Source organism: Oculina patagonica, chromosome 3 (assembly GCF_052425735.1).
Source record: "Oculina patagonica isolate OP01 chromosome 3, crgOcupat, whole genome shotgun sequence".
Lineage (NCBI taxonomy): Eukaryota > Metazoa > Cnidaria > Anthozoa > Scleractinia > Oculinidae > Oculina > Oculina patagonica.
In genome coordinates this window covers 13,364,574-13,389,447 of record NC_135760.1, presented here as the reverse complement: position 1 = coordinate 13,389,447, position 24,874 = coordinate 13,364,574, and the positions used below count along the sequence as shown (strand labels likewise).

The 24,874-nt window shown below is 39.1% G+C and overlaps 3 protein-coding genes across 3 annotated transcripts; 2 read left to right on the top strand and 1 right to left on the bottom strand.

Moving 5' to 3' along the window:
• The first annotated feature begins 69 nt into the window (after positions 1 to 69).
• Positions 70 to 8,840, top strand: LOC144646747 (leucine-rich repeat-containing protein 43-like). The gene is made up of 13 exons (XM_078506430.1): positions 70 to 204; positions 424 to 523; positions 1,754 to 1,941; positions 2,964 to 3,074; positions 3,157 to 3,287; positions 3,831 to 3,951; positions 4,707 to 4,824; positions 5,051 to 5,127; positions 5,524 to 5,731; positions 6,699 to 6,917; positions 7,344 to 7,417; positions 7,568 to 7,805; positions 8,167 to 8,840. Exons 1-13 carry the CDS (start codon positions 106 to 108, stop codon positions 8,427 to 8,429), a joined length of 1,947 nt encoding a protein of 648 aa, XP_078362556.1. The 5' UTR covers positions 70 to 105; the 3' UTR covers positions 8,430 to 8,840.
• A 209-nt stretch (positions 8,841 to 9,049) lies between these two features.
• Positions 9,050 to 16,246, bottom strand: LOC144646756 (short-chain specific acyl-CoA dehydrogenase, mitochondrial-like). The gene is made up of 9 exons (XM_078506439.1): positions 15,966 to 16,246; positions 13,042 to 13,191; positions 12,715 to 12,826; positions 11,805 to 12,127; positions 11,626 to 11,682; positions 11,401 to 11,481; positions 11,140 to 11,235; positions 10,463 to 10,519; positions 9,050 to 9,344 (listed from the first exon to the last, which is right to left on the bottom strand). The coding sequence occupies exons 1-9, from the start codon at positions 16,233 to 16,235 to the stop codon at positions 9,192 to 9,194; spliced, it is 1,299 nt and encodes a 432-aa protein (XP_078362565.1). The 5' UTR covers positions 16,236 to 16,246; the 3' UTR covers positions 9,050 to 9,191.
• LOC144646788 (iron-sulfur cluster co-chaperone protein HscB-like) lies at positions 16,247 to 24,642 on the top strand. The gene is made up of 6 exons (XM_078506475.1): positions 16,247 to 16,629; positions 17,705 to 17,801; positions 19,248 to 19,337; positions 19,966 to 20,104; positions 20,764 to 20,811; positions 23,604 to 24,642. Exons 1-6 carry the CDS (start codon positions 16,364 to 16,366, stop codon positions 23,693 to 23,695), a joined length of 732 nt encoding a protein of 243 aa, XP_078362601.1. The 5' UTR covers positions 16,247 to 16,363; the 3' UTR covers positions 23,696 to 24,642.
• Positions 24,643 to 24,874: the final 232 nt, after the last annotated feature.

Here is a 24,874-nt window from a genome sequence, read left to right as displayed (position 1 = left end):
CCCTGTATTTACTTCACTTGGAAACAAACCAGGACAGCCTCGTTCCCATGTGTTTTAGTTGGCAACCAAAATGGCGGACAAACTTAAAAGATAGACTGAAATAATATGGCTGAAACGGTGCCTTCTTTTAACGTTACTGCCGCGTTTCATTCGCAGCTAAATACTTTATGCATCCGAGAATTTCCTTGTGGGTATGGTAGCTGGGTAAGCTGGAATATTTTACTTGCATTTGACCACGTTAAGAAAAACAAGGAGGAAAAGAAAAACAAGAAAATAACAGGCAGCTAGTGGTTTTATGGTCTGCGCAGTTGTTTCCTCAATTTCCCTCCTGATCATTAAGTCATTTATAGTTTTAAGCTAAAATGAGGGTCAGGTAAAATCTTACTTATAACATACTGAAATATCGTTTTCTTTTTGTTCAAGAGAGCTCAAAATGTGAGCAGTAATGTGAGCTTGAAGAGTACAGGTACCTTGAAGCTGGGTGCAAGATCATCATCTGCAGTTAACCCAGCAATAATTCCAGGTATGACTTTGTATTGAGGAAGGGATTTTAAAAGAATCTTAATTCATAAACTAGGGTCTGGTAGGCACTCTTCAATTCATGTACATGGAAAAAGAGATTTGTCAAACCCCTTTCTTTATTTTGGTGGAGGGGGACAGGAGGGTAGGATCCCGCGTAAAAATGGACAGGAGGCGGAATAAGAGATGGTGGGATTCCCAAGGTGGCAGGAACAGGAAGAAACTGAAATTTTTTTGCAATGTTGTGTTATACAGTTAACTCTCGCCTTGCGGACACCCCGCTATTGCGGACACTCACTATTACAGACAAAATCCAGATCCCCAACGAACAAGGTTTGACTGGAAATGACTCCCGCTATTACGGACTCTCGCTATAACGGACACGAAACGACGCCCCAAGCGTGTCCGCTATAACGAGAGTTGACTGTATTTTGCAAAATTAATGGGGCAAAGAGAAGGGAACCACTACTAAAAGGGATGGGACGCAGGAGAAAAAGAGATGGGAGGTGGGAGTAAGAGGTACGGGAAACAGGAAGTTCTGACCCCTCTGCCCCCTCCCCCCCCCCCCCCCAACACACATTTTGAATATGTCACCATGACTCTTATTGTGTTGGTTCAGAAAACATCATTCCATGATATGGAAGGGTTTTTTGAACCCACACCTCCACCCAACCATATCCACTCCCCTTTTCTTTGGGTGAGTATGGATATTTTCCTGGAAGTGAAGACTTAATTGAGACCCAAAAAAACTAATCCAATGTTCAGATTGAGAGAGAACAATGGTGATCAAATAAGTCATTACTAGAAGTCTAAGTGATAACATTATGACAGCTGTCTTGGCACTACATTGTGAATGTTTCATCAAAGTTTACAAGCACATTCATTTTGATAACAAGCAATATTCTGACACACTACCAGATAACTAAGCCAATGTAGCTGAGACAAGTTTTTTTCGTACATCTCATTTTGAATAGCTGTTATTGGAGTTCTCAGCTGTTTGACATTCAAACGAGGCTTAAGGGTCCTTCCGCATTGTGTTCACTGATGTGTTGACCCTTTCGCCCTGTTCGCATACCTTTTTAACAAAAGAATATATTATCGCTGGCTCAACTGCAATAACAGCTATTGACTGTTTCATAAAATAGCCCTGATTTTTTATTTATTTTTTGAGGTTTCATGTTTAGTTTACAAGGGTTGTTAAATGTGTGTCTTGATTTTCAATGTGCTCTGACAGAAAACAGTGCTCAGTTAGAGACTGTTGAAAGCCTTCAAGAGCTTGCCATCAAGTCTCCTTATGATGTGGACTGCACTTGGAGCAGTGAAGCTGAGAGCTTACGAGAAATTGCTGTCAAGTCACCAGATCAACTTACGGAAGCCTTCATTCTAAAATTCTTTAAATCCCTCCGAATTGTAGATAAAAAGGTGAGATCATATGCCTATTATTGCGGGCCCAAGAGAGGCCCGCAACCCTAATCTTGACAGTGACCAGCGGATTGCGTATTACGCGTGCGCGCCACGTTTATAAAGACTATCTGCAAAACGGAAGTTGAAAATTTTGTTCTTCCACTAAGAACGATCGGAATGCGAAAAATGTGTCAATCACGACAGTTTGTCGTATCACCGGAAGAGAAAATCTGTTCTCCAAGAGCGATTGTCACATAAGATCTTGGCTTCTGTCACATGGAAGATTGCAAACATTACAATTTGCAGACTTGTTTTACGGGTGTTGCTTTTGTGAAAATTTGCTCTGATTGTATTACGCATAAACCATGGCAAAGCAAATGGTTCCAACAACGGTTATTCTCGAGAAATTCGTTATAACACTGACAACATAGCGAGTTTATCGACCGAGGAAAATCACATCTCAATTCACACCGCTTGCTCGACTACAGTTCACTAAACTGTCCATCCGACAAAAAAAACAACTCTGACTGGTTCGCGGCCGGTTAGCGGCAATTAAGCGTGATTTATCATTAATCGCGCCACGTTAATAAAAGGCGAGCACAACATAGCGAGTTTACCGACTGAAAAAAATCACATCTCAATTCACACCGCGTGCTCGATTACACTTCCCAAAACGATAAAAACATGCATTCCTTGCTTGACGCGTTACTCGGGATAATTGTCTTTTGTCCATTTAATCATTTATTTAACGACACTGCCATCTATATCTAAAATTACGCACTCTCGTGCCAGTACCTTTTCTAAGTGCGTCAAGGCCCGCACTTTCTAACCTGTGGTTACCACTAGTAATAAGATAAACTTCATGTCCCTGCTTTAAAAAAATAACATGAAAGGGGTTTGGTTCAAACTCAAAATCCCTGTTGATTACATTTATCACCCAAATTCCCTAATGCCCTATTGTATTAGTTTTTATTTAGATTTTTACAGTTGGTGTGACATCTCAGGATTGTTACCGACTAAATTAAGTTTATTTATTTTAGGTAACAGAAATTGATGATGGCCTTCTTCAACTTAAAAATCTTAAGCAGCTGACCTTAAGTGCAAATTTAATCAAGAACATAGACTCTAAGAGACTTCCTAAAGGATTAGAGGTAGGCTTCAGATCCATTGCCATTTATAATAAATTCTGTGATGTACCACAGGTCATTATCAGATTCTATTTTGTGTTTACAGGAGCTGGAACTTGCTGCTAATCAGATTTCTGATATAAGTCCTCTGTGTGTGTGTCCTCCACCCCTCATTCACTTGGGCCTCAGCTTCAATCTTATTTCTTCTATCACAGGACACATGAAGTCAACTGCATGGTATGAATAATACTTTCATCATAAAGTAATGTTATCACAAAGTTCAGGGTTCAAGACTCCATTCAAACATTAATGCTTATTTTTTATTTATAAAGAGGAAAAGTATGACTTCAACCAAATACAACTCCTTACCCAAGAACAAACAACATTTTTATATTTATTGCCATTAATAATCACTCAACTCACTCAATCCTCTTCATGCCCTTGGGCACAGTAGGCCATTAAAGCCATTAATAATGCCAGCAATAAAACTGCTCAAGGGAAAATACTAATAACTAAAAAAAAATTAAATTTAAATCTAAACAAGACGAGGGAAGTATTTGGCTAGCCGGGGTTTAGTTCGTCTGCAACACAGGCTAGTATTTTTCGTCAGACCTTTAAAGAAATTTAACAAAACGTTGTATAGATGGCTAATTTTATTGTTAAGGGTCAAGTCCCCAGGGCTGTGAATAAGCTTACTAAAGTATATATGCAGGGAAAATAACAACATACCGGTATTATTTAATTATTTACTGGTTAACTCCTCATCTTTGTTTGTTTCAGGCCACATCTTTTATCTTTGGATTTAAGCTTCAACAATCTTGCAGATCTATACAACACCATCAATGTGCTTAAAACCCTACGTAAACTTAAAAATCTTGTTCTTCAGGGAAATCCTCTGGCAGTAAGTTAACAAGGGTATTTTACCTTCTTTTTACTTTTCAAATATTTATCGTTACTTACGAATACTTTAATGAGGGTATAATATTTTGCCAAGCAGATAGATAATGATGACAATAAGTAAAAGCACTTAATGGAGGATTTTTTTTTATTAAAGAAATAAAAAACGCGCCCGAGTGCATTATTGAGTTATATAAGCACGCGGGAATTTTTAAGAACACGAGAGAAGTGCATAGAGAAGGACGAGGCGCAGCCAAGTGCTTCTCGCACTTCTCGAGTGTTCTTAAAAATTCCCAAGTGCTTATAAAACTCAATAATGCACGAGGAGAAAGTTTTTTATTTCTTTTATGAAATGTTAAAGAAATTGCGCGCGCTTAAACTCGTGACGTAAGCAGCGTGCATTATAACTCAATAAAGCACGCGCGTGACGTATGCAGCGTGCTTTATGGGATTATAATGAATTCGAATTGACCAATTACAGCGCGCGCAATTCCTCGACCATTTTATAAATTGGTGTATTTGCAGTTTAATTCTCACAAAATATGACAATCAGTACTGAGGATTCGCTTTTTCAACCTTCAAGAAAACTACAACACTCCCAAGTTAGAGGCATCTTGTACAGGTTGCTGACTGGGTCACATGTTACGACTGTTACCTGTGTTAAATTTACATTAAAATGTTATTGTTGTACTTACAGGGGCTGTTAAGTTGTAAAAAATGTAATACAAATAAATATGTTTCTACTTTATTGTTTTTCAGCTTGTACCAGGTTACCGTGGTTACACAATTGACTCGATTCGCCAACTTACAATTCTTGATGATATCAGAATTTCAGCAGATGAGAAACATTTCTTTAAAGGGCTTTCTAAACTGAAAGGTACTGAATGATTCAGTCGTGAAAAGCAGTCAGATTATCAAGTTGCAGTTGATACATGTATTTTTAACTTGTGACATACCAAATAATATTTAATATATACTACAGTGGTGAAATTTATGGCTTATGGATTCTGTCATTTTGATGTGCCACAAATTTAAACTTTTGCTTTAAACCCTTTTTGGCAGTGGTGGAAATTAATTGTATTTTGCTGATAATTTTGTTTCAGATGTTCCAGTGGACGAAGCTCAACTGATGATATCGATCAAGAACATTAAAGGTGTTAAAATGCCTGAAGAAGTCGAGGTGAGTACACCACTATTCTGCTTCTTGTACCTGTTAGAATAGAGGTGTATCTTCACAATTTTTGATGAGCATCCACTTCGCTTTTATGTGGGGAACCTCCGGCATCTTTAAAAACTTATCACCAATTTAATCTGCCCATAAAGTGGAGTCATCATTAGACTTTCTCAGTCCTTTTAATTTTTTTCCGTAAAACTAGCTCACTTGTTGCTGTGTGACCTTGTTAAAAGCTTGGTTAGTTTGCATTTTTCTGCTCACTTCAGAGACTGCCTACCTCCATAAAGCTTGCTTTAGAGACTCATGAGAGGTCAACTTGGAGCAAGTCTAGCTCATCATCATTAATTGATAAAATGAGATCAAAAGTTATTAACTCTGAATTTTAAATGACTTTTTCTACAGGATCCTGAAATCAACTCTGATTACCCCAAGACTGAACACAAGTATCATGTGGAGTTCAAGTTCCTCAAAAGTGCACCCACAGCTATCCAGTGTGAGTCCCCTGCTCTGTCAATACCCACCATCTCTATCATGGCTGACGACAGTACCAGTGATGCCCAGGAGGAAGGAACTGTTTACATTGATGATGATCAGCCAAGTCAAGACTCTGGTGAGTCAGTCAGTCAGATGACAGTCAGTGGGTCAGTGGGTCAGTCAGTCAGTCAGTCAGTCAGTCAGTAAGACAGACAGACAGACAGACAGTCAGTCAGTCAGTAAGACAGACAGACAGTCAGTGGGTCAGTCAGACAGACAGACAGTCAATGGGTCAGTAAGTCAGTCAGTCAGATAGATAGACAGTCAGTAAGACAGACAGACAGTCAGTCAGTCAGTCTGTCATTTAGCTCATATATTGTTCACTGAACAGCTACAGTTCTCTCCAGTAATTCAGAGTTCCCCTTCAGCCTTCACGCACGCCTTACATTTTCAGCTGTAAGAGGAGGAGGTTGACTGACCACTAGCTATCCTAGGAATGTGGGAGGTGGAGAAACTACAGCTGGTCGGGACTTCAAGTTTGACTTTTGGTTTTAAAATATTGAAACTTACAGATATTATAATATTGTCATTGTTTAATATATTCATTTAGTAGAAACTCAGCTGTCTTAGCTGTGTTCTATTGGAAATCCGCAAATCTGATTGGTTCTCCCACTGTTTTCTATTTGCCGATAGAAAACAGTTGCGCGCGCGAGTAGCTCTTTAAGCGGTAAATTGTCTTGATTCTGGTCTTCAAAGTGCACAATATTGTAGGTTTTGGAATGCAATCCTTTAGAGTTTCTTCTAAAACAATTAGACTACTCGCCCTCGTTTTCTATGAGCGATAGAAAAACTCGGGCTTTTAGTCTAATTGTTAAATAATACATAAAACTATATACAGTTGAACCCTGGTTACTTGAACTCTGAAGGGAAACAAAACACAGTTCGAATTAGCGGGGTTTTTGAGTTAACCGAGAAGAAATGACTGAAAAGTGGGTCCAAGGGAATGGAAGTTATTTCGAGTTATCCGAGTTCGAGTTACCGGGGTTCTACTGTATTGTTTTCAAGCAGCAATTTATTTATCAGCAAGATATTTTTCTTCATAGGTTTGTTTCAAACAGTTGCAACAGGAAGTTTGCCGTGGAATGAAGATGGTATAGAACTTGACTACAGTAAGAAGTTTCACACCCGCCTGCTGGTCCCACTGCGAGACTTTATTCAGGATGGCATTAATTTCACTGTCATAAAAACCAAACATATGTATGTTTTGGAGGATCCTAATGCATTGCATACTACAGAAACCAAGCCACCAGCCTCAGCAAAAAGTAAGACAAACTTCTATACGAACAATATTCTTGTCGCAAGGTCTGAAAAGTTTATAAGCGCAGCTTTCGACTGTATCGCACAGTCTTCATCAGCGATTAAAAGTAGCTCACGTTGTCTCGTGAATGCAAATTGTTTAATCACGTGACAACAGATGGTAAAAAATGGCGGGAAGATGGAGACTGTGCGATCATCATGCCTGCACATGCCTATTTCCCTGTGCAGAGCGGCAGGCATGGACAGCAGTTTTGTCTTTGTTGGGACACATCAGCATGGTACAGCCACAGAATAGTAGAGTCCACACAACACATGTGGAAACTGTGGCCCTTGCTCACATGTGCAAGTGCTTGTAATGAATGTATTTTGGTTATAAGTAAATAACAATAGGAAACTGTCTTAAAATATAGTTTCATTGTTTCTCTCATAAGGTCGACCAGGAAGCAAAATGCAGAAAGCTCCAAGTAAGGAGAAGCGAAAAGACTCAGCAAAAGGAAAGGAGAAGGTAAGTGGAGATGCATCTTCAAAAAATGTACCACCATACAATTTTTTTTCTACTGACTGCAATGCAAATATACACTCCCTTTTTTAGGTGTTTTACCTGTTTTATTCTCTTCTAAAATGTAACAAAACTATTCTTTTTTCCAATTTACAGCCCAAAGATGGAAAAGGCAAGAAGAATAAACAAGAAGACATAGAATTATTTGAGCTTCCACAAACACGTTCAATTCTTGGTTCTTGTCAAGTTCCTTTGGCTTCATTACTGGAAGGAGAACTTGAATTGGAGACTGAGTGTGTCTGTGAGGGAGGAGAGGAGACTGGGGACAATGACAAGAAAGATGGAGGGTCTGGTGCCAAGTCTGATACTAGTGACAGAAAAAAGCCTGGTAAAGGTCAGTACTTGCTTTTGTTGTGAGGTTGTTAGGTAAAGGTTAAGTCTGTGTTCGAGCCAAGTGGCCCATAGAGTCGGAGTTTATCCCTGTATTGCAACTCCCCCTGGATGGGATGCTAGTTCATTGCAGGGTACCCCCCAGCATCATTTCATCATACACCTGGGTGGAGTGAGGAACCCTGAGAGCAAAGTGTCTTGCCCAAGAGCACAACGCAGTGCCCTGGCCAGGTCTCCAACCCGGGCCGTTCGACTCTGAGTCGAGCGCGCTAACCGTTAAGCCGCTGCACCTCCCATGAGGTTGTTAGGTAAGGTAGCATTATTTTAAGAATCTCCTGGATCTCTTACATATTCCTTCTTTACAGATCCAACTGACAAGCCATCCAAAGGTAACCTGCGAGCAGCTACACCAGCAAAGGGCAAAGCTAGCCGTGGGAAGTCAAGCAAAGATGAAAAGAAGGGAAAGGAAAAGGAAAAACGTGAAGAAAGTATGGACGATGAGGAAGATGCTCCTGTGCCACCACTGACAATACAAGCGCATATCAAGCTGCATTACTGGAAATCAGCTAGAGAAGCTGCACAGGAGTTCTTACCGCAAGGTGTTCCGTCACATACTGGGACCAACTAGTCTAGCTGTTTTGTCTGCCGTGTGTAAAGAAACTCAACATAATGTCATATCCTCAAACACACACATGTACATGAATTTTTTTCCTTTTTTAGTTTTTTATTATTTATTTAAAGCAAGACTCTCAGGGGAAGGAATTGTTGATAGATATTTACATCTGAAATGTGTTTTATTTGTACATCAAACAGTACTGTACACTGTATTAAATTAGCACACATACAATTTGTAAATCTGTAGATTTTGTACATAAAAATTTCTCAACTTACTGGCATATGCCTTCTAAATAATATTCAATACTGCACCATCAATAACTAACAACAACATTCCATTCAAAAGTGCAAATTATATTTTAGTTCTTTTACAGAAAATTCCCAAAACTGTTTTTGAAAACTATGTTTGTTGTGATAAAGGAAAAAACACTGTAAAAAAGCACTAGTAGTAATTATGTTTGAATGTACTCACTGTAATCGTCAATGTAATTTTTTTTTTTTGAAAAAAAAAAAATGTTTGTTGTGATGGTCACATATCTCCAGTGTAAATGAGTTCTTCATGGAAGTTATTAAATTTTTAAGAGTGAAATTCTATCACCTCATAATAAAGAGCCTGCTTTTATATATAATGAACAACTTCTTTTTCTTTCAAACTGGACAACATTGTCAAGTTTAAAAATTAAAATGCTTTGAAATGCTGACAAAAAAAAGCAAAACCAAGGCTAACAAGGACATTATTTATCCAAGCAAATCTCTATTTCAATATTTTAAATTATCATTGGCCATATTCTTTCAAAAGTCTTCCAGCAATTACAATTCTTTGTATTTCACTTGTTCCTTCATAAATCTCTGTGATTCTAGCATCTCTGTAGTGCCTCTCTGCTGGCATATCAGTGACATAACCCATACCACCAAGGATTTGGATACACTACAAAAAAAAAAAAATACTTTTAAGCATTGTTTTTGCATCAACTCTTGTTAAAATGTTGGTCAACTTCAATTTAACACGTTTAAAAATTGTGTGATTGTAGTCAGGAGATGACATAGTTTGTTTGTGGTTTGACGCTGACTGTTTTTATGTTACTTTCAAAAGACGTTTCGGCTAGTGCTGTTCATCAGTTAAAATACTGAAGAGCAACACGTTAAGAGTGCGCGCTGCAAAAATAACGTGTGAAGTTTCAGAAAGAACGTAGCCTGCATAGCAGGCGTCTGTGTTTAAAGAGTGCGTGGTCGTGAGAAGGCTGCGCGAGGAAATACGCGCGCTACAAAAACTACTCAGACGCCTGCTATGCAGGCTAGAAAGAACGTGGCGCAATACCCATGCGCGTGCCAAGGATTTGTAGACCTCTGGGACTGTAATGTGGTCGTTCCCAGAGTGCGGATTCTTAATTGACAACCAGGCTTCCAAAAAGAGTCGCTTGTGAAAATTGGTGATTGTTTTCGTGAACGTGACAGGAGACTTTAGAGTCGTGGTCGAACATAGCAATGGCTCTTTTGTGTTTTGCGCAATCCGGGTTTGCAGCGCACGCTCTTAATGTGTTGCTCTTTTAAATCGTGTGTAACAGCTTCAGTGTTTTAACTGATGAAGGCTTTAAAAGAACTAGCCGAAACTTCATTTTAACACTTTGGGAAAAAGATGCACAAACCAGAAAATATAAGAGACAGAAAAAGCTAGTCCATAGTCTGAATTGTCAGTGGTCCTCTCGTGGGGAGATAAGCGAGAGGACGGCTCAGTGACAATTCAAACTAGCTAGTCCAAGGTCTGACAGAAAACTATCATCTGGCAGATGCAGTGTTGATGTAAGGTCATGTAATCACAACTCTTCAGAACCAACACAAAATGAAATGTATGCCAATTGGTGTAGAGATTTCAAAGTTTGAGCTTGGTTCCAAAAGGGTTATAAGGTGCTGAACATAAACATTCAATGTTTGAATTTTTTTCTCCATTGGTGAGTGGAAGATGATTGTAGTGTCATACATGTATGAACATGAAGCTGTGATAATAATGGGGGCTTGATAAAAAAGTTAAGGAGAAATAGAAAGTACCTGATGTGATATAAATGTAGCAGCTTCAGATGCTGCAAGTTTTGCCATTGCTGCCTCCTGTGAAAAGAAAAATTGGGATTAATGAAAAATTACCGTTCGTGGGGAGGAGTGAAACACGATCGCCCCTAAGAACAACTGCGTGGGAGGCTACGATAGCTGCTTCTGGCTCAAAAACTTACATGTAAGTGTCTGTCGAAACAGTGCCCATTTTACAATAAAAACATTTACTTCAATGAGAAAGTAATCAACTAGGTGTTTCACTTGCCTGCAGATGTAGCACAATACGGTATTTTTTTAGCAAATAATAAATTGTCTTTATCAGTCGGGGAAATAAGTGCCAGATTTTTTATGAAATCCCACCTCCGAGGTTGGACTAAGCCTGCAGTGTTCATCCCAGAAGTTGCTAAGCATATGACATATTTGTTTGTGTGATTGCTTTTGGAGTACTCTTGAGTACTCGCACTTGGTTTTGATTGGATAAAATAATTTGGAAACTGTTTGAGTGCTTCAACTAGCACTTATTCCCCCGACTGTATTGTCTGCTAGACAGTCTTGTGTACAGTCTTGTGTTTTCTCAGAAACAGGTCATTCACGACTCCAAACCCTGTACATGTCTAGTTCAAAAGATCAATTCTGCAACATTATCTAAAAATAAATACAAAATTGTTACACAGTACCTTAGTGTAGTTCTCCCCTGCATCTTTCAACATTGCTGCTTTCCAAGTCAGTAACCTAGCACTTTCTAACTTGAGCTCCATATCAGCTAGCTTCATCTATATAGTGCGTAATATGGTACGGCAATACAACAATACAACTCAAAAGAACTTGTCTGAAAGCAGTACACAGGTTTTCAAACATTTCATAATCATAGTGAACAGGTTTAGTCTCTTGACTTTCGAAAGGAACTCTACATAGTGTGCATGCAAGGCTCTTGTTACCTGAATTGCTTGAAAGCTTGCAATTGGCTGATCAAAGGCAAATCTTTTCTGTGCATAGTCAATGGCACAGTCAAGGGCAGCCTGAAATAAACATGTTGACAATTATATGAATGACAGTCTGGCGCTTGTTAAAGAAAAAATTATGACATTTGTAAAAGCATGGCAAGAGCATGTCACATTTGTAGGTCATTAAACAGTGGAAGTGCAGTTTAAAAGAAAATATACCTGAGCTATCCCTAACGCTTGGCCAGCTACACCAATACGACCTGCATCAAGTGTGGCCTGAGAAAGAACACAAGATAAACAATAAAACACCACTATCTTGCAGAATACTGAATCAGCAAATGAAAACATCCAGATCAAAATTTTTAACATAATTTGTCACTGTAAGGTTATGTACTAACCATTGCTATTTTGAATCCAAGGCCAGGCTCTCCAAGTAAATTTTCTTTTGGAATGTGACAGTTTTCAAAGATCAGAGAGCATGTAGAAGAGGCCCTTATTCCCAACTTATCTTCCTTCTTTCCCAGAGTCAGCCCTTCAGTTGGTTTGGGTACAATGAATGCACTGATGCCTTTGTGTTTCTTTGATCTGTCAGTAGTAGCAAACACCACTGTTGCCTCAGATTCATAGCCATTAGTGATCCAAGCTTTTGTTCCATTTAAGACCCAGTGATCCCCTTCTAACTTTGCAGTGGTCTTAGCAGCTCCAGCATCACTACCATTGTCTTAAAATATAAACACAAAAAATTAATTAAGCCTCATCATTGTGCAAGGGTAATTACAGCTTGAACTTTGATCTGGCATGTGATCAGTTCATGTACCACTACGGTGAAAGTGACAATAGCCTGCGTAGCTGGCGGGATTCGAGTGCGAGTGCTTGCTTTGAGAGGGAACCGCGGAGCCGCAAGGAATTTGGAGCGAGCCGCGAGGGAATTGGGGAGGACTCGGATCGCGGCTTCGCCGCTCACACACGCGGGCTTCGCCCGCTCAAAGCAAGCACTCGCACACGACACTCCCGCCAGCTACGCAGGCTAAAGTGACAACAAACACTGACTTGATACTAAATTAAGAACTTTATGATTATGTCACCTGTTAAAAAAAGAAAGTACAGAGCCATTGCATTGCTAATACTAAACACTTTAGGTCGTAAAGTGTGATCAGCCAGGTGAGAGTACTGTAGTTCAAAAAGAACTGTGGTTGGTGACTGACGTTTCAACAACCTGAGCAAAAGTCATCTTCAGAGTCAAGAAATGAAACAAATGCAGCTTTTACTTTTTGGTCCACTAACAAAACAAATTATGTTTTAAGGTACCTGGTTCACTAAGAGCAAAGCAGCCAACCCTTTCACCAGAGCAGAAAGGAGTCACCCATTTCTTCTTCTGCTCATCTGTTCCATATTTTAGTAGAGGGCCAAGGTAAAGAGACTGCAAAGATACCAATGGAAACTAATAAAACACTCATATTAAAGCTTTGACATTAAATTCTGGATATCCTATAGGATGTTATATACTATACTTACAGAGACAGTACATTTCATTGTTTATTTTTAAAAGAAAAACCCCAAACCATTCGTAAAAATAAATGTAAACTTTACTTTCTTATAAAATAATAAGGACTGTTTAAAAGGTTACATACTTACATTATTAACACTCATGATAACACCAGTTGACGCACAGCCTCGACTGATTTCTTCCATTCCTATGGCATATGCCAGATAATCCAATCCTGAACCTCCCAATGATTCTGGAACTTCCATTGACAACAGGCCAAGTTCTCCAATTTTTCTCACCTGTTTAAAGTGATGTTCAACATTAAACATAGCTTATTAAGCAATTTCATGAAGATTTTAAGATTTTATTAAGTACCCCCTGGGGGTTATTGTCAGATATTAAAACTGACTGGGAGATTGTGCAAGGGTTATATCTGAAGAAATTAAAAATTTTGTGAAATCAAGGGAGTTACCAGTTGCCTGCTCACTGTACTTTTAATTCCTGGTTTCCGCCACATTTGAAAACCTGTTTCTTGTTCTCTTTTTTTCCCCATCTCAAATAGACTAGGCATGCTCTCTTTTCCCCCAAGTACCCACACCTCCTTTAGGCTATGTTCACACTTGGTGCCTGAGTACTAGTGCCTGGACACTGGCACAAAATGATGTTCAGACACTAGATATCCAAGTACCCTTGGGTGCCCATCTCTCGTACTTGGGCACGATGGCCATACCCAAATTCTGGCATGGGTACTTGAAAAAAGTTATTTTCACATTTTTGCCCAGCAAACCATTGTACTAGGGTACTATGCACCAAGTGTGAACAGAGTGTGGCCCTATGGGATGGCTGATGAGGTTGGGTTGGGGGTGGGGTGGGGGTCACTGGTGCCAATGTTACATGCATAAACTTTTTTCTATAGCAATTTTCAAGCGGTGGCATATTTTGCACATAACCAGGAGCCCATCAACTGGAGCCTCCATACGTACTGTACCCTTGAGTCAACCCTTTCCCGTATATTTTTATTTTTAGAAACACATTTCCCGCGAAAACATTGCTCCTGTGGTCAGACCACATGCAGCGTAGCTAGGGCGACGATGTAAAAAAAAAAAAAAATGGCGGCCAATGTCGTACGCACATTCCCTGTCCGTTTTCCTTTATAATTTTGCTTCTTTCCTGATTTTACAGACGAGAGAGCCTGGTTTACTCGTGAATGAATAACGGTTAAAAGTTAATTAATAAACCACTTTTTGTCCTTGAAAACGAAGTCAGTTTAGTCATGGCGTTGATCGGAAATATGTAATTGCTTCAGTTGCTTGTTTGAATCTTATTGATTTCTGGTTTGCACGGACTAATTACATGCAGTGTTAGACGTAAACAGTACTGTGAGATTTGACGCTGGATTTGTAAGAGATATTCCCGAACGAAAGCAGAAATAATTTAATATGGGCCGAGCTGTGGCAAACGCGTGTTCTTTGATACGGCGACGAACACTACAAACGTGATGACTTCGATGCACATTTTGACTATCCGTATGCTCCAAGATCCAGCCAATATAAGATCATCATGCTTCGAATAAAACCTCAGGAAAATGATATGTGTTTGTTACTTCTAAAGTTGCAACTGGAATTATGGCAGAGATCGTTGAGTCGCTGTTGCAGAGGTGAGATATTGCGCATCTTACAATTTTAAAAATATACGCGTACAGGCCAACGGCCTGAATGTTACATCTTTCTTCGGTTAGAGACCGTGTGATCCGCTTATTTTATTCCCCGTACATTTCTTTCGCTTTGTATGTTTCCAAAGAGAACTCTATGCCTGTACTATCTAAAGCCGAATGGGTCGTTTAGCCGGAACGGCTGTTTAGATATTTTTTATTCTAATGTTTGTCTAGTGTCTTCGCCACGAAGGGTTCACAAGCTAGCGCTTGTCTGAATTATTGTCACTCAGAGTTTCGAATGCCTTGTAGGATTTGATTTGCAATGTGTTGGTACAGGCCAAAGTGCGTACCTTGTTTATAAATTTATATATACCATTGATACGTTCGTTTAGTGTGAATGTTTACAACCCAGTAAAATTTATTTTTCACAACAACGATTAGAATCGATTAACCTTTTATCAAGCTGCCTTCTTATCGGAAGAATTACACGGCAAATAATATTGACCGATCTGTTGCGCCTATCCATCCTCTTTTCAAAATATATTCGTAATTTCGCAGTTGCGAGATCGGTCTCGGCGCCTTTCGATTCGAATAATTGTTCTTACTTTTTCGACAGACCTGTACAAAATTCCGCAGTTTTTTAGTCATAGCATTACTTGATGTCTTCCTTCGAAGAAATACTGAATTTAGAGGACGACAAGGAACAACATTCTGCAGTCTTTCCTTCTCGTTTCGCTATCATTTTAGATATCACAGCTTGCGTAGCCACAGCGGAATGCGACAAATGATTGACAGAGGTGCGAAATCTCCCGCGCGAGACCCCGGGAGATTAGTTCTAAAAATAAATTAATACGGGAAAGGGTTGACTCCAAGGGTTAGTATGGGAGATGAAGGCTCCAGTTGATGGGCTCCTGACATAACAGAACTTGCAGAGTGAATATCTGAAGGATATTACCGGTATTGCACTTTTTAAGCTTATGTGAAATTATATGGGGTTAAGCTTATGCACCTATCAATGTTAAGCCCGACGGGGGGGGGGGGTCGGGCTAACCACGGGAATTTGATCGTGAGGTAGGTCCCCACGGTAGGGATTTTGATCGTACGTGATGGCCCCAGGGTAGGGATTTTCGGGTCGTATATGAAGGTTTGAAGGACATTTGACCACATTTCATGGGGATTTTGACCAATTATTTTGTCCCGGGGGTGGGGAATTTGACATTTTTTTATAGAAAATGTCAAAATCCCCACCCCTTGCCCGACCCCCCCCCCCCCTCGGGCTTAACATTGATAGGTGCATTACATAAGAATAAAGCTAATACCTTACAAAGCTAATACCCTTAAGCTTCAAGTACACCAACGTTCCATAACCACAATGTTGCTGTGATAATTCAAATTGTTTCAGAGTCTCATATTCTTTACCTGCTCCTCAGGATATTTATGCTCTTTATCCAGACTCGCAGCAATGGGAGCGAGTTCCTTGTCCGCAAAATCCCGACATGTTTTCCTAAGCATTTCGTGTGTTTCCGGAAGTGTAGCGAGGCTTGATACATGTCTTCTCACTCTTATACAATTTTGACTTGTTAACCGAGGCAAAACACAAGAAATATAACTTTTTGGAGAAGTAAAAGAAGATAGTATATGTCTTGACATTTTCGTCGCCATCTTTGTTGACCTTTGGAACCAGGCCATACTGGAAACGATTAGTACTTTGTGTAAGAATCATTTGATGTCCTCTAGTAAGTGATGCAAGTTGAAGTTGAGGTTCCGCAGTTGCTGTAACAGTCTTTTTATTTGCGTGGAGCTATAAGCAATACAACATGTCCAGTAGACGATTTATTCCGATGATCGCTGCTTTATTGCCAAGAGGCACCATAAATAATTCGATTTCTCGCTCAAGAAACTCATGGCTGCCAACTGGACAATACAAGATGTGTGCTAGCAGCGCGACAAGTGAACGGCTGAAAGACAAAAGATGTTGGAAGTGTAACGCAGAGATCAAAGCAGCAGTAGAGTTCTTCTGCCCTTCTTGCAACATTATTCAAAGTCCATCAAAGAAGGCGACGTATTTTGAGCTGATGAACAGGTTAGTATTCAATGCAAGCAAGTCCAAGCAAATATAAGATGACTTATCTCAATTATTAGTCTGTCACTGACTATTATCAAACGTTTTTAACAAACGTTTCAAACAAACGTTGTTAAAAAACGTTGTTATCAAACGTTTCAAACAAACGTTGTTAAAAACGTTTGATAATAGTCAGTGACAGACAAATATTTGAGTTATGAATATTCCTGACTGCAATTTCAGTGTTTATCGTTTAATAAGATGACTTCTTGGTTGGTCTCACATGGGGTCTCACATCAGTCAATTCTACTCCCCCCCCCCTCTATGGTAAGCAAATGCAAGCTGTTCAAATGCCTCCACCCTAGCCATATCCCCCACCCCCAAAAAACTGCCTGTCTTCATTTTTTACCGATATGGTGGCCATTTTAATTTCTTTTGTTTCAAATGGCTATTATACCGTATTTTCTCAATTAAACGCCCCCGGCGTTTATTTCAAACTTGGCTCTGTGGATCCGGCGTTTATTTGAATGGTGCAGTTTATTTGAGCAAAACGTTTATTAAAAAAGGGGTTTTAATCATTATTTGTGACATGAATGTACGGTATCTTGACATCATACCTAAAGCATATCACACCTCAAATAAATGCCTAAAAGGCTTACTTACCACTCTACCTTGGAGAACCGGCGTTTATTCGGGGCCCGGCGTTTAATCAAGAAAATACGGTATATGGGTTGCTCGGGGGTGGGGAGGGGAGGGGCAAATAGTTATTAATAATTATTTGTCCCATGAGCATCCCATAATGTCTTTCAAAACAATAAAAATCAAAATGGTTGTTGCGGTGGTAAAAAGATCTATTCGTAAATAGATGTACCAGAAAATATCCATACTCCTCCCACAGACAGGTTTTCTTTAGTTCGAACACGCTACCCCTGTGGAAATTCCAATTTCACTTCACATTGCCATTTAAAATCTTTGACCTACACTCACAATTTCCATTGGCCATCCTTGGGGCATTTTGTATGGATATTTCCTGGATAACATTTCGGTTAATTGCGTTTAATTGTTTCTCCATAATTATGTTATTCTCTTGATGTAGCCCCAAGACATTTGACGTCAACACAACACAGCTGGCAGAAGAGTATAAAAAACTACAATGGAAACTACACCCTGATAAGTTTAGTGAGCTGTCCAAGGTATTGCATACTACCTTATTATAGGAATATAACAAGGCATTTTAACAACGCGAACAAAATTTACGCGTAATAAAATTAACGCGAATTTAGGAAAAGTTCTGGTCAAATGCTTATAGTAAAAAAGTTAACATACATAAAATTAACGCCAATTTTTGAAATTCGCGTTAATAACATGTATCGTTAATTTCCTATAATAAGGTATGTAGATCAAATGCAGACTACCAGTATTTTCAAAATAATATTATGTAAAAATGTTACCTTGGCTCCATCTCAGGAAAAATAATACCAAAAGAAGCGTGTTGTTATTGAGTGTTAAGTCAGTGATTCATTCGTTTTATTCCTCTGAGTCTCAGAGCCAGCTTTGAAAATTGCCTAATGCAAGATTTAGTCCTTGAGAAGGAATGTGTAAGGGGCCTGGGGAAGGGGTGGGAAGCACTTTAAAATTTGAGGATGTGCTGCTGAACCCTTTAAAACAAAAACATCATGCTATTCTTACAACCCTTAGCAGAGTTCCCACTAGTTTTGAAAGTTAAGGGTCCTTGGGACCCCCAGTTCCAAAAAGTTGGGGGTCCTTTTTGCTTTTCGCTATGTTGTGCTCGCCTTTTATTAACGTGGCGCAATTAATGATAAGTCACACTTAATTGCGGCTAACCGGCCGCGAACCAGTCAGAGTTGTTTTTTGTTGGATTGACAGTTTAGTGAACTGTAGTCGAGCACGCGGTGTGAATTGAGATGTGATTTTCCTCGGTCGATAAACTCGCTATGTTGTCAGTGTTATAACGAATTTCTTGAGAATAACCGTTGTTGGAATCATTCGCTTTGCCGTGGTTTATGCGTGATACAATCAGAGCAAATTTTCGCAAAAGCAACACCCGTAAAACAAGTCTGCAAATTGTAATGTTTGCAATCTTCCATGTGACAGAAGCCTTAGATCTTATGTGACAATCGTTCTTGGAGAACAGATTTTCTCTTCCGGTGTTACGACAAACTGTCGTGATTGACACATTTTTCGCATTCCGATCGTTCTTAGTGGAAGAACAAAATTTTCAACTTCCGTTTTCTGTTCGCTTTTTATTAACGTGGCGCGCACGCGTAAAACGCAATCCGCTGGTCACTGTCAAGATTAGGGTTGCGGGCCTCTCTTGGGCCCGCAAAAATTATTGGGAAAATGGTACACATAAGCTAGGCTGAATTTTGGTAACATAATTTTTAAGTTTACTGCTTTGTTGTTGTACTTATGCTTGAGATAAAATCGACATTTGCTTATGCATGCCAGACATATTTCCTTGCTCAGATCCCAGAAATTATTACACCAAATGTTACAAACCAAAACAACAGAGTTTAAATACCCTGTTCCAGACTGAAAAACTCAAATACCGTGCCCTGTATGTGGTACATTTTGTATGTATTTTATGAATGTCATCATAATGTTTTAATCATATATAGGAGGAGAAAAGTCTGTCTGAAGAGCAGTCATCGCTGGTAAATGAAGCTTATCACACTCTTCTGAAGCCACTCAAGAGAAGCCTGTATCTCGTAAGTCAGCATCAGCTCATTAACACCCACTTAGTCTGTCACATTTGCCAAATAAAGTGCAGGGCTTGAGACTAACTTTTCTACTAACTTATTGGCTAGTAACACCTTTGATTTCACTAGCCAAAACCAATTTTCTACTAACCAGAACTTTCAAGCATGGTTTTCATTTTTTAGCAAATCCCCCCCCCCCCCCACCCCTCAAGACAAAAGCTGATGACAAAAAGGACAAAATTGCATTATCGAATTACAACCTACATTATGCTTTATTCCCCAAGCAAGTAATAACTGGCAGAAACAGTTTTCATTCACTCGTCACCAAAAAAAAGTCTGAAGAAGTAATCGCTTGTTCGCTTTTTGGTAACTTTAACTTGTCCATATTCTTTAATATATGTCAACAGTGTAACTTGTTAGTTCTGTTCTCTTTGTTGGGAGCCAACTTCAATTTGCAGAAAAACCTACAGCTAAACATCAAACAACAAATGTAGAACTCTTCTAAAAAGATAATTAAGCAAAGAATGGGTTTAGAAATGGTCTTAGAAACAACTATAATTTATTGCCAAGCCCAATGTCCCCTAATGAGTGTCATTATTAATGTTATTAAGAATTAAGGTATTTTTTTTCTTCACAGTTAAATTTACATGGGTTGCCAATTACAGAAGAAGAAGCAATATCAACAGACGTAGTATTCTTGGATGAAATAATGGAAAAATATGAAAAAATTACATCAGATGATGAGAAAGCAAAGGAAGTCTATCAAGAAAATAATGGTATGTTTGTACCTTTTAATACAATAAGTAATATTGTAACGTGTTAAGAATCAAGGTTAGTGTTTTAAATTTGGAAGTTAAAAAAATCTCAAAAAGAAACCTTGGTAAAACTCATAACTAATAGAACTACTGGATAAACGTTCCTAATTTTAGACTTGGTCCGAGTTGATTGAGTTCACTTACACTCAGTGGGGTACAGGGATTTATACCATGCCATAGAAAATACAGCCAATCAGAATACAGGAAAGCCGTTGTATATTCGACGGTATTCAACCCAACCTTCCCATCAGCGCTGCGATTGTATTCTCAACGAGATTTAGTAAGCGTATTTTCTATGGCATGGTATAAAATAGTTACACAACACTTTCTCGTGGTATACTGTGGAATATCCCACTTGTCACTTGTATTTTCTCGGTATACACACGAGCCTTTAGGCGAGTGTGTATACCAAGAAAATACAAGTGACAAGTGGGATATTCCACAGTATACCACTCGAAAGCGTTGCATAACTAGTATATATTTTATTGCATGCAAAGCAGCATTTGTTTCTCAGTCATTTTCATCTGCACTCACATAAACCAGAGGTATATTAGGGTAAGACTCTAACAATGAGTGACAAGGAGCAAGTCTGGTCAGTTACTTTTAATCTTCGTTTTCAGGAGATCTGAAGAAGTGCCTTCAAAGTGTTTCAAGCGCTTTCAAGAAAGGTAAATATTTGATTTGGAAACGTTGTGTTGATTGATACCCACGGACGACCTCACTTTTTCTCTCTCTCTCTCCCTCTGCAATTCTACTGGAAGCCTGAACTTTAGCAATTATCTGTGGTCGCTTACTGCTGACAGAAAATGATTAGAAACGGCTGAAATTCGGGCTATGCCTGTTGCAACATAGATATGCCATTAGCAGCCACTGAAGGAAACGACAGGCTTATTTACAAGTAATGTGACGCGATAACCATGTTTAGCCACGTGCATGCAAAGCGTCTTGCTTTCAAAGCATAACGGCGAGATTCTGCATAATAGACTAGTCGGCATTTGCGTAAAGTCATTCTCAGAAAAATGAAGGGGCATTTTTTAGTAAAAGTTGGTAACAGTAGTTTTCTTAAGTAATTTGACCTGCTGAAAACGAAAATGCTTGTTACCAAAATTTTTTTTGCGATCTTCAATCTCAAAATGACGTCACAAATAAAGACACCTAAGATGACGTCATTACACCGTTAACCCTATCCGTAACTTCCTGAATATTAAAGCAATCACAATGAAATTTAGAGGATATATAGTATGTCCAAAAATCTATTTTTTATAATACGTCATGTGTAATGGTTACGTCACATGACGTGACAATTACATCATGATGTCAAAACAGGCGCCATCTTGGATCCGCCATCTTGGATTTCACAATTTTCCCAAGACGTCAGAAAATCGCCCAAAATTACTAAAAAAGTACTCAAAATAAATAAAACGTTGCAAAAAACTAAAAAGGTGAAAATAATTGCATTAATGTTAATTTAATTTCATTAATAGAACACAAAATTACAAATTTTGGAAAAGAAAAATATGCCCTTGACGACGAATTTGTAACACAAAGATCCGAAGAAAAGGTCAATTTCACGTTTTCTTGGAACTACATGGAAATGGACTCTATCCTCTTAATTCTCACACGGGCTCATAGAGAGGGGATATGGGACTGTACTTGCAAGTTTCCGCCCGATGTTGCCATATGAAGGGAAACTTCCTTTTCAAATGGAATGCAAGCAAATTCAACCAGGTCAGTGCTGATCACAGTCTTGAATGGCTAAATGAGATAGGGAAAAGAGGAGGAGGGATCGTGGACATATCCAAGAAGTAATCAGCATTGAGTAGAGCGGCACTGTTCTATAATCCCCTGTCACAGATTGCTGATATTACACACACAATGTTTGGATTGAGCCAAGAAGTTTTCCCGCAACAAGTCTACTCCTGGTAGGAAAGATTGGGGCAAGAAGGATGAATCTTTATTGCTCGCCATCCTTAAGTAATTATTAGTATTTTCGCCACCAGAAAATCAAACCTGACTTTATAGCATTGCCACGAACGATCTGTCGCTGTTAAATACCGAAGAGCTTGGTCAAAAAAGCAAAAACAGGTGAGAGAATTTGTGGTGCAAAAGGTTGGAAACTGTGTCTTGACAGGAGCAAGATGAATCGTCAAAGATGAAATTCTGGGACACGATGCACAAGAATAACGCTCCAACTTTCGATAACTTAAAAGCCCTATCATTGCCTATAAAGCTGGTTGTTCAGTACTTTTATTTCTTCTAAGATATATTTGAAGCAAAAACACCGCCAATATGAATAAGTATAAGGCAAAGATGTAAATAACTATTTCCTAATAGCGAAACGTCCAAGGAATGTGTTCGCATTTTTTAAATGAAACCGTTTCTTTTTATAGACCCAACGAAGATTCCATAACGGTAAAGGTATAGATCTCAGTTGTTTCTTTAACTTTTAGCCACAGTTGAACAGCCTATAAAGTCGACAGTATTTATTATATTTTTCATTCAGCATTTCAATTATCATATCTGTGGCGCCACAGGTTGCCTGGAATGCTTTCTGTGGCCTATTCTAAAAAAAGGCAGGAACTAGGTTGGAGGCAATTTATTTGGTATAAAAAGATGCAAATATAGTGCATACGGCTTAGAACCTATTTTTATCCACAAAGTTAACCCTATCCAGACCTGTAGGGGAAGGTGGGAGGGGGAAGTAACCGCGCTAACTTTGAACGCTTATAATTTTTTCAAGATTTAACCGAACACTGCCAACTTTGCGAGTTTATCTAAAATTTATCTGGGAATAATTTGGTAGGATAGGTTGTTGTTTGGGGAACTTGACATTACAATGGCAATGACATTTTGACAGGAATGTTTTCCAAAATGTGTGATTTTTGTGTTCTATTAATGAAATTAATAGAACACAAAATCTTTTTAGGTTTTTTGTTTTGCACCGTTTTATTTATTTTGAGTACTTTTCAGTAATTTTGGGCGATTTTCTGACGTTTTGGAAAAAAATTTGAAATTCAAGATGGCGGATCCAAGATGGCGCCTGTTTTGACATTATGATGTAATTTTCACGTGATGTGACGTAATCATCCCACGTGACGTATAACAAAAGATAGATTTTCGAACAAACTATATATCCTCTAAGTTTCATTGTGATTGCTTTAATATTCTGGAAGTTATGGTTAGGATTAACGGTGCAATGACGTCATTTTAGGTGCCTTTTTTGTGACGTCATTTTCACACTGAAGATCGCTAAATAATTTTTGGTAACAAGCATTTTCGTTTTCAGCAGGTCAAATTACTTAAGAAAAATCCTGTTACCGACTTTACTAAAAAATGCGTCATAACTTTCAAATTTTATGAAAGTCGTCTAGTCTATAACAAAACTTCTTACTCCCATCGCTGGACAGATTTTTTCATCTGTAAATTAAAACAACCTTCTCCAACTTTTTTCTCTTTCCAGGAGATTTGGAGACAGCTCGACAGGAGGTGGTGAAGCTGAATTATTTTTCCAAAATAGAAGAATTCGTCAAGGAGCGAGAAAGCTGGGACTAACACGAACAACAGCTGTTGGACGAAACATAATAAACCCGGGCTCAAGCACTCTGTGATGAAAGAGAAGAAATTGCGCTGGAGTTAACCTGACCCGTGAGCGCAGAATCAGATTCCGATTTGCGTCATGTGGGACTCGCACTTCCGGGACTCACACTTCCGCTTCCGGCACTGACGTCGGCATTCCTCCTCTCAATTCCTTCTTCAGAGTATAAGAATGACAGGAGGCTTCACCAAGGACTATCGACTCTTCTGGAGTTTGCCGGCTATTCACCATCTCCACCACAGTTGTGGAATGGCACGGACATAAATTATCAATACAAATCGGCCTTAATGATCAAGCACTTTGAAAAAATACCATTCAGGCAATTCACTGCAATTTTAAAAGCGCTGTTGCGCGTATTACCACTCGTGCTGCAAGTTGTGGCAACATGCTACACGAACTTGACAGAAGTTCAATTTTGTGCAGCATGTTGTCTTAACTTGCAACATTGGTGCGATACGCGCAAAAACGCTCTTAAAATTGCAATGTAACATTTTTGTGCAAAAAATTGCAAGAGAATGTCGCTAAAATTACTTGTTGGCCTTCAGCATTTGGCGGCGCCAGGGCGGCGCGTACTTGTTTAGTATATATATTTTGTGTAAAATTTGAAGCGACTGTTTACCCCCCGCGTCACGCGATCTATTGAATAGTCGTGAGTTGTGATGTACCACAGTAATTGTGCATGAAACGAGATAAGTGTTTCTATTTGCCGATCTTGATCCCTTAAGTTCGTTTGTCAGTGACAATTCGTTGCAACGCGTGTAGTTCGCTAGGACATTTTACAGTCTCTCCTCCACCCCACAATACATGACTGTAACGATTTTAAATTAATGTCTAGTGAGCAGAATAGCTGATCATGTACTGTTAAACATATCAGACTGTTGTTAACTGAATTAAAAACTTGTCAAACGGATTGTTGTATGTTTTCTGTTGTTTTCTCTCAAAACCAAGAACACTGTCTTTCGAAACTCTTAACTCGTTTCCTTGAAGTTACTGTTAGAACTTCGACCTCGCCCTGTTGCGCTTTTCCCTTGAAATGTTGAAAAGAGGTGAGGTTTAGAGGTCGGGGCACACTAGGCGACAAGTCGCAGCGACAGGTCTCTGCAACAAGTCGCTCCGTGTGCCCTGCTTCAAAACAA